The 10,123-nt window shown below is 41.6% G+C and overlaps 1 protein-coding gene across 1 annotated transcript in view; it reads right to left on the bottom strand.

Annotated features, from left to right (window-relative positions):
* Positions 1-10,123, bottom strand: part of SPNS2 (spinster homolog 2 (Drosophila)) — a 113,934-nt gene that overhangs the window by 25,234 nt on the left and 78,577 nt on the right. The window contains exons 4-7 of the mRNA XM_010011082.1: positions 7,660-7,811; positions 5,427-5,493; positions 2,699-2,841; positions 1,387-1,539 (exon numbers count right to left, since the gene is read on the bottom strand). Of these exons, the coding sequence (XP_010009384.1) occupies positions 1,387-1,539; positions 2,699-2,841; positions 5,427-5,493; positions 7,660-7,811 (515 nt within the window). The remainder of the gene's footprint in view (positions 1-1,386; positions 1,540-2,698; positions 2,842-5,426; positions 5,494-7,659; positions 7,812-10,123) is intronic.

A 10,123-nucleotide genomic window follows, 5' to 3' on the forward strand; every position in this document is an offset into this window, starting at 1 on the left:
GAAAACACAGCATATGAAATTCACCCTCGTACACAGGCGTTGATCAACATGCAAAGAGGTGCAAAGGGCTCATACTGCTTCTCTGTGTGGAACTGAGCTTCCTATAAAGTGCATTGTACAGCTAATTATGTGTGCACGAAGCTAAGTAATAACCCACACATTGATCATGTGAGAGGAAATCATGGACAGAACAGGCACTAGGAAGCTTAAGGGAAAGGAAACCTAACAAGACTCTAAATACCAGTGACCTTCAGTGTACTCAGACTTCCTAGCTCCTTTTCAGACCACTTCAAAGAAGTCTTTTGCTGTTAGCGTGCACATTTGAAAAGTGTTAATTTAAATGTAAAAAGCCAGGAGTTGTCAAGGATTCTCTGTATTGTATGTGCAGTACTTGAATTACAGAGTCTTTGGCAACTACATTACAGTGGCTTCAGGGCAGCTCAAAACACAAGCGTCACCAAGGAGTGGAAAACTTCTCCTTGTAAACAGCAGATGGGCAGCTAGACTGGAGCTGTATTTTCTGCTCACTGCAGGTTTGCAGAACAGCCTCAGGCTGCCCACTGGACACTGCAAGTTAATGGTACTCCAAACCACTGCTTTACTTGAGATGGGACTGTGTCAGCTAGAGCTAGACTGTGCCTAATGTGATTTTTCCTTCACAAGCTGGAAAAAAAAAGCTAACATATTTCAATCTGCATTCACCTGGAGAAGTGTTTTTTTAGCATTTTATGTTTTGTGCCATTACAATAAAGCACTAAACAATGAATTACTTTTCATAGCTTTGTGTTGCAAGTGATTTTATATAACTGGGATTGAAAAACCAAACTACTGTATAACATCAAGCACTCCAGAGCAAAGTGTCCTGGATCTCTGCTCCACCTTCAGCAAACTCAGCACACAAAGTAGCATACAGAACAGTGAAACAGTCAAGTCCTCCCTCACACAGAAAGAAAAGTCGTCAGGGTTAGTTCCTGCAGCCTTTAGGGGAACCAGTCCAACCTCTGAATTGTAGCCATCATTGTGGCTACCCAACCTGCCAGCTTGTTTTGCTGCTATCACAGATAAGTATGGGTCTTAAGAAACCAAATTCTTCTCTCCAAACATCCTCTAAAGCAAAGACAAAAGTCTCTTTTCAACTACTGCACCACAGCCTGGGAACTAAGGCAGAGCTGAGGTCATTGCTTCTCCCTTGGTTTGACTTCATGCAATGAAGAAGAGAAATAAAACCTCGTTTACAATCCCAGCATTTCCTATCATTGTTTCAAAGACCTAGAGGAAATTACAGACATTCTAGTAACCTGACTCCATGGGACTTGCCTGTTTCCTGTGGTAAATAAGCCCTCAACCCCTTTTCCCCCTTTTAAAGCAGTGGAGTATGAATCTCACCTATCTTTGGTGCCACAGGCCTGTGAGCTGCAGGTCTCTGCTGTCTTCTGCACCACCTGTGCTCTGTGAAGGTAAAGAGGGATCCACATGCCAAGTGCCCCTGTGGCAAAGGACACAGCTGAGGTGGCCAATGAGGAGAACACATAGCTGCGGCTGTGGAGGCACAAGAGGCAAAATCAAGAGAAGGTTTAGGAGAAGTGAAAAAGCAGGAGCCTCACAACAAGAGCCAGTGCTTCAGTGACAAAACACAGTGTTCCCCCATAGTGGCCACCTCCCTTTGCCAAGGGGCAGAGATGATACAAGCTACAAAATATTGGAGAATAAGAGGCATGGAATATTTCTTCATATGTGATGCTCCATTGATAATAATGTACTTCAGAGGTGCTTCATAGAGACCATTGTTTCATGGCACCATTTCAGAAGACAATCAGTACTTGGCCACTAAGACAGGATGTGTTAATCGCAGGGTTTTCACTGTAGTATCACCTGTTTACCTGGATGACCAGTTTCACTTCTCACTCACTATTCATACCACCATATGACTACTTGAATAAACCACCAAAATAAGTAATATAAAAATAGTGATAAATTAACCATCATCATTTTTCATAGTCCTTTGATACTGAATGACAACACCAGGAAGGCATTCTAAAAATGAAGGACACCACAAGTTTCCCATCAGAATTCCAATGTAACACTGAATTTTTAAGGGCAATTTTTAGCACACTCACAGGCAAGCTTTCTGGATACAAGTAAGCTACTTAAACACTTGAGAGCATGCAATATTTTATGCACATATACAAGCACCCAAGCACATTCAGTGCTCATGCATTTAGTCACACGTGGTTGTATAAACCTACGTATTTAAACTTGCTATTAGTGTAAGCTTTTGTGTATTTTCTCCTCTTAAATGGCTCTAGCACTTAACCCTCTTTTTCCCCCTCAGCAAAGTCACTCTTTCAAGGAAGAAAAAGGATCTAAGCATCTGAACAACAGTGAGACAACAATTAATGGACTAACACAGCAATTTCTACACTTCAAAAGCTTTGATTTGACTGAAGTATGAGCCAAACAAAGCAGACTCTTAGATCTTAATCTTGGAAAAGTTAGAGCAAAAGTTGGACTCCATCACTGTCATTGCAGTTGATACCTCGTGAGAATGTAACTGATTTTCTTTCCTAGGTCCACAGACTAAGCTCCCTGCAGCTCTGTATTGCCACTTTCCAGTCTCACAGTGCTAAGTAATATGGGTCATGGGATGTTCCAATTAAGCACTAGAGGCAAAGCATGCTTTTTATGGGAGTGCTCTTACTTTCTAATCAGAGCTTTCATGTCTCTCAGCCACGAGGTCCGAGCCTTCAGCTGTCCTCCAAGTTGTTCAACATTTCCTCTTTTAGCAGCAGGTACAAATATCAAGATGAGTGTTCCTGTTATCATTCCCAGGAGCGGAGATACCTGCAAGAAAGGATCAGGGAATTAGCACAGAAGTCAGGAGGGTTTGCTTTGACAAAGTCAGTAAGAAGCAGATTACATTAGTTTCATTTAGTGACTGGATTCTTTACAGCTAGCCTGAATCTGTGAGCACCTGACGCATCTGCTCCTTTCCTTCCTCCCTGTCATTCCCTGGACTCTCTTATCTCACTCTGGAAGCATGCAGCTTTGAGAACACTCTGATTAAGGCAGTCCATTTCTTTGTGTCACTGAAGTACCAAGATTCAGCTAAATACAGTTCTTCAGTGATGTTTGCCTCTTTGGAAACCTACTCCCAGCTGGGCTAAGAGACCAACTAGATTCTGGGAGAGTGCAGGAGCCTTTTAAAGGCTATGGAGTCAGGTGAAAGATTTCTGGAGGCAGAGAGCATGCTGGCTTTGAAAATCCTTGCTTGACATGCATTCCTCTTCCAGCTAACCCACAATGGCTTCCCATTTCCAGGCAGCTTTCTCAGATCACCTCAGTGTACAGCAGGCCAAGAAACATTGGAAATTCAGGCTAGAAGATAGGAAAACAACACGTTCAAGGGTTAGGTTTCCCAGTTTCCAATCCTGTCTCCCAAATACCAGACAAAAATACAAAGACCCCACCATGTTTTGCAAGCTACAAACATGATTCTTGTTTTGACACTGAAATTCCACCACTGCCAGAATGGAAAATAGCTGTTAGGAAAATAAGACCATGGATTTTCACTAAACTATCATCTCTTCTATAAATTTTATTTTACAAATAAATTCCTATTCCAAAATAAATATGCTTCCAATAATAACCTGAGAATGGTCTTTACTCATAGAGCAGCGTTTCATGGCCAAAGATGAGAAACCCAGAATTCTTCTAGGGAAGCGAAGACAAGAAGAAAGTGAGGAAAATCCCTCATCCAGGGATAAATGAAGCCTGGTAATGTATCCTTATTATGCTTGAACACAAGATACAACACTGGTAAAGACACATGTAAATGCTGGGATCTTCTAGGGTCATGTAATATAAAGTCTCTTTGATTTTTATCTAAAGGCTTAATCCCCCAATAGGACAATATCTGTTGATACTCAGTAGTGCTCCAGTGAAACACTGACATTACTGCTAGATCCAGAGACAAAGCTGCCACTTCCCAATGTGCCCTTTGGTCTTCTTCAGCCCACTGAGGTATAGATGATTCCTGACCTTTCCTGGATTTGGAGACCACAGGAGATCACAGAGGGAGGCATCCCTATCACAGCTTGCAAGAGCACAGTAATTGCCACAGGGACAGAGGCTGCTTTACACTGATGTCTGGAAGTTTCAACTTGTGCTGTTTGACTACAAGAACTAAGCAATGCTGTCCAAAATAACCATCACAAAAGTGTGCAGCCTGTCAGACTCCTGTGATTCTGCACAGTCAGGGAATCATGCGTCAATGCGTCATTTATCATGACCCCATAAAGGGTCTTTCAGATAGCCTGGATTTCTCAGGATAACTATGGAAACTTCATCTGAAGAGAAAGATGCTAGTGAGCATTTTTTTGCACAAACTAATCATTTGGGGTTTACGGCTAGAAACACAGGAACACTTGTGCCGATATACCAACCCCACTGCAGCCCACTGACAGGAGGAGGGGCTTTGAGGTTTCTTATTCCTTGAGTTTGCCTCTGCTAAAAGTTAATTTTACCCTTGAAGTATTTCTGCTACCGGATGAGGTGGCCATCCTCTTGATGTGAAGCTGGAAGTTATTAAACTTTTCATTTCAGATTCACAGCTGGAATCTGTGAATCTCTGCTCTCCTATGGGCAGATGAACTGTTCATGGTGATTTTCCTGGCTCTGCTCATGCTTGGTGGACAATGAGGGAATGGCCTGTGTCACAGAAAGGCACATTTGCTTGAGGTGAGAACCCATGTATTTCACCACCTGCCATTATAAATGGTGTTGGCTTGAACTTCATGAGATTCATTGTCTTCACCAAATGCCAGAGCCAGGGAATGCACCTCACAGCGGCTCATGCCACCCACACTGCCAAAGGTCAGAAAACAGTTCTGCTGGGCCACTTCCTCTCAGCTCTTTCAAGACATCTTTGTCTGCAGGACCTGTTTGTGTGTATGTGATTGGAGTGTATTATCTTTTCAACACATTTATCAAGGTCCCAAGAGGTTAAAATAGAAGGAAACCGACTGTCTCAGGGCAGAAAAACAAGCGGAAACTGGAACAAAGTGTTTTTTCCTCAAAGCAGGAAGCCATTCTCAGAGTTTCTTGACAGCAAGGGACTAGAAGACTGTGGAGTTGATTTAAGGCCAATGCCTCTTCTTCCCAATCCCATCAAGAAATCATGGTTACCTGATAATAAAGTGATCGGAAAATTCTTGCTCCCAGGCAGGGCAAAACACAACTACAATGTGCCAAACCCACATACCTTTCCCATTTGCTTAGAGAATGCATCTGCTATGCACTTAATATCCATAGATGTCATTTCCAGTCCTTTACCCTCTATATTTAATGACAGGAATTGTGTGACAGAATTCTTCCTAACACTGATCTACCCATGCAACTCTTATTAAGATGTTTTAAGAGTGGCTTACCCGCAATGCCCAGTGCCAGTCGCCAGCAACCTGCTTCACGCTTGACCCAGTGATGTATCCCAAGCCACTGCAAGAAATACAAAGATGAGTGAGTCAGAGCTTCAACAAGGCACCACAATCTCAACGTTCTTAAACCAAGATAAACAAGCACAATCAGCTGTGTGTCCTCTGCTCTCTTCTCCTGCAGAAGAAACACAGGCAGATGAAGCAGATGGTGGCTGTGTAACTTTTCCTGGCACTGTTGATCTAAAAATGCTCAGATCTGATGGAAATTTGGTCTCTGATCTCAAGTTTTAGCTGACCTTTCAATCTGCAGTGAATAGAAACAAAGCCTCAAAAAGAATTTATTTCCCAATTTAATTCCTACATCAGGCCTTTCTGTGCACTAATACGAATAGTTGGCAATTTTATGTTCGAGCTCTCAGTTTAGAAGTGCCCTTCAACGACACACCATATTCCATTATTTCTTTTTTCTTTTTTTTTGCCATTTAATAGTACTTGGTACTAATTATTCATGAAGAGACCATTTTCCATAAGCCTGTGAGAAAAACCAGGAAGAAAATGGAAGACAGTCTGATTGGAGAACATCAGACCTGAAATTTGGAAATCCAAGATAAAGAAGCACCAGGACCTTCACCCACATGCTAAGAATCACACTGTGGTAACAAAAGGTGGTTCACGAGAGAGTAGATCCAGGTGACTGTAGCTATATATCTCTCATAGTGAACTGAACAGATAGAAATGTTCTTTTTTTTCAAAATTCAGCCATCATATGCCCTTATTGAATAGTTTGCTCAGTTTTGGATATTGCCATCTACAATTACCCCAAAGCTGGTCTTGTTACACAGAGCAGCCCCAAAATCAAACCATGGATCCACACTTCTGCTGGATATTGAGATAATTCCATTCCAGAACCAGGCTCAACAGGATGAATACTTATTTTGTGCTAGCTATAGTTCACTGAATTCTAAATAACTGTCATCCTTGGCCCTCTTGGGCCATTCACCAGTTAAGGACTTGGCTATCTCTTTGTCCTCAAAAGCCAAGGGATGTTTGTGAGTTTTATCTCAGGGATGTGTGCTCTAACTTGTAAAATTCACCACCTTAAACCAGAAGTTTTTCCCTGAGTTGTGTGAGATCAAACTGCTGCCCATGTTTTCCCTGCTGGAAATGAACCCATAATGACACTTTTGCACAGGTTGTTGTTCATCTCTGGAATTCAGTATGGAAACTATGTGAACCCACTCTGCCTACAACTTCATGATAGAGGCTCAGCTATAATAACAACAACAACAACAACAACAACAATAATAATAATAATAATAATAATAATGATAACAACAACAACAATAACAACAACAACAACAACAGATTCCCTCCTGTCCCAACAATCAGGTATTGCACTGGACTGATAAGGGAACTCAACTGAAAGAAAGTGCCAGAGGAAACAACTACTCCAAATCTGAGTGTCTCTTGCTTTCATCAAACATCTATGAGCTTGGTTTTCCTCCACTGCTCTGCTTTAAGAACTGAGTATCTTAAGAATGATCATTACAGCTTTTCAGCCTTGTTGCCTACACTAGGATTCACCATTTCTCCTAATTGCTGTTTCAGTGGCAACAGCACCAAACTGAACGGGCCACTGCTACTGCAACTATCAACACATCTAAGATTGGCTTAGCTGCGTTTTCCAAACTTAATCAGACTGGCCAAATTCAAGGTTGGAAAGAATTTTAGCTTGAATTAAACTAATTTTTCAAGTCAAAATGTCAAGTTGTGCATGTTGTATAGCACATTCCTCTTGAAACCTCTGATATTTAGATTGGCACACAGAAGCAGGTACCCATTTGCTTACTTTTGAAAGCTCAGCTCAGTGTCTCAAGGGATCTGGATTTGACAGTAACCTGAAAGAAATCATCTGAAGAAGGCCTAGACCTCACATGAACTGAAGCAATGATTCACGGAACCAATATAACATTATTCAAAATAATAATAATGCTAAAAAAAGTCAGCTAAAATACTTTGATTCCATTTCCAGCCCATTGCTGTAAGAAAAAAATATCCTTCCCACTAATTCCCCAAAGTCACACGTGAACCAATAACAGGGCTAGGAAAAGAATCCAATTCCTGCAACTAGATAGTCACTGCTCACAATATTTTCCCATCTAAACCATTCCAACCAAAGACAGAACTATCATCTTTAGCTACTCAAGATATGTGCCAGCTTACTTACCTGCCAAGAGGAATTGCAAAGTAGAAAACAGACAGCATAAGGGTCCGTGTGTTCTTGGTGAACAGGTCTCCTATGATGGTGGGTGCAATAGTGGAGTAACTTGCTTCACCAATGCCGACCAAGCCTCGGGACAGCACAAGAAGCCAGAAATACTGAGAAAAGAAATAAAACTCATTAGTGGGTGTCCCATTGGCTGTTTTGATTGAGGATGGACAACAGCAAAATCTGTGAAACAGGAAATCTAAACCCTTGTGACTCCAAAGTGATCCTCTTGTATGCGTTTCTTTTTAAAAACCTCAGACTCATTCCATTTATCTCTTGATGGGAGCAAAGGGATTATATTTTATGTGAGGATTTATAGGCATGAAAGAAAAGAAATAATACTACATGTTTAATCAGTGACACTCAAGGAGATACTTTAACGCAGACAGAAGCCCCTCAGTTTGTTCTCAGGATGCAGCTCACTTGTTAAGCCCAAGTGCAACACTGCACTGACAGAGGAAGGTTTGAAGAGGCAGGTGAGTGTAACAGATCCTGCTCTGGGATCCAGGAAAAGCACAGTTCCAGCCTCCCCAGCACACCAAAGGGCAGGTTAAGACTGGTGAAATCCTAAATGCTCTTCAAAGCTGTGAGAGGTGAACCTGAAATCCCCCAAAGTCTACATTTTGTCCTTCATTAGAAGCTACTCCACTTTCCTTTAACAGGCCCATATAACCTCTCATAGCAGGGTAAGGCAAAGGCATGGGCTGCAACAGGCATTAAGCTTGCCAGAGCCTCTTTAAATAAAAGGCGGTCCAACAGAAAAGAGAGATGGACTTTGCATTCAGCACAAGACAGCCTAAAACAGACAAAAAGGAATCGTTCATCTGACAATCTTCTGCATCTTCTCCCATTTCCCTCTTTCAGCCAACACTTTGTAAAACGCAAGGACCTGATTTTCAAGTCAACCTTTTTCACTACACTTGCAGTTTTCTGGCTGCTGTTGTGTGAAGGCATAAAGCACAATACTTTGATGCCTAAATACTTGATATGTGAGCACAATCAAGTTCTCAGACTCTCTTAGCTTGAACTACACCCTTCTTCAGACGGGAAGAAGTTGAATTAAAGGGAAGCGACAGACTCTGTGCCCTACAGCAAAGCTAAGACAGAGTACAGAGCTCTCATCTGTAAATGTGGAAAATGCCATGCAGCCATCAAGCCACGTGCCTCAGTCATAAACACATCCATCAGGAGACAAAAATCTACCCCTGACACGTTTGCTTTGTTTTCCTCACTGTAATCCCTGGTTGAAAGAATTTCTTGAGGATTCCTGTAGTCACACAAAACAAATACTTTTGCACACTCTTCACTTCCTCTTATTTTGATGCAAATTCTGCTCCAATACTTATTTTCTGAGTGTGTACAAGTTCCTGGTTTGCTGGCAGGGTGTTTGCAGTGCTGCTATCATTCATCTACCTCCCATAAGCTGCACATACGTAACAGAGACCTGTGGGTGTATGCAGAAAGGCCAATACTGTGACTCAAACCATTTAATTTATGCCAATTACCCAATGCTGAACCACTCCACTGCAGAAATATGCTGACAATGATTGCTGCACAGGTAACCAATGCATTTGGAATGAGGAACAGTATTTCTAACGTGCTGAATGAATTAAGTCATGCAGAATTAGAAAACGGGAACTGAAGACTGATTTTGGTTTCTTAAGAGGTTCAGATCTGGACCCTGCCAGCACCACAGACAGGGTGACAGGCAAAATAGTCATCTGCCAGAGCTGGAATGAGTAGGCAGACAGTGCTAGTTACACCTGTAGAATGACAAATTTGCAAGTGCACTGGATCTTCCTAAAATTTGAAATACCTACATAAAAATGACACAAGGTTGTGCTCACCAGACAGCATCATCCCCAGTGAATGCACTGGACAGGAATTTCCTCCAAATAATGCTGTTACAAGGTTCCTCTTACAGTCGTTGCATAAAGCGGGAAAACTAAAGTTTTCCTATTGTGGTAAAGAGTGACTTGGTTTCATCAATACCACTGAATCAGAGTCCCAGTACAATGAAACCATCTGCAACAAGTAACATGTTCATTCTTCTTCCCTACTTCCTCCCTGAACCCTCCTCCCTGGTTTGTCCCATGCTTACACGCTCCAAATACCTGTTTAATATTTAAACTATGTTCTCTAAAGCAGCAGTATCCAAATTTAAGTCATAAGATTCTGGGTTCTGTTGGCAATAAAAGCAGTCTTACAAAAGCATAATCTACATAAAAACATGAATGGTATTGCCCTTCTAAAATTATGTATTAAAGACTATGGACAATGCAGCTATTTAGGTGTAACAACTAGGCAAAACATACTAAAATCCAAAAGAATATTAAGGAATTACTTATAGTTGATTCTATGTTGTGCCTAGTTTTTGAGTTCTCTATCTACGATTAAAGAGCTAATGCCTCTTCTCCTGCTG

This window comes from Nestor notabilis, unplaced genomic scaffold (genome assembly GCF_000696875.1).
Source record: "Nestor notabilis isolate BGI_N333 unplaced genomic scaffold, ASM69687v1 scaffold153, whole genome shotgun sequence".
NCBI lineage: Eukaryota > Metazoa > Chordata > Aves > Psittaciformes > Psittacidae > Nestor > Nestor notabilis.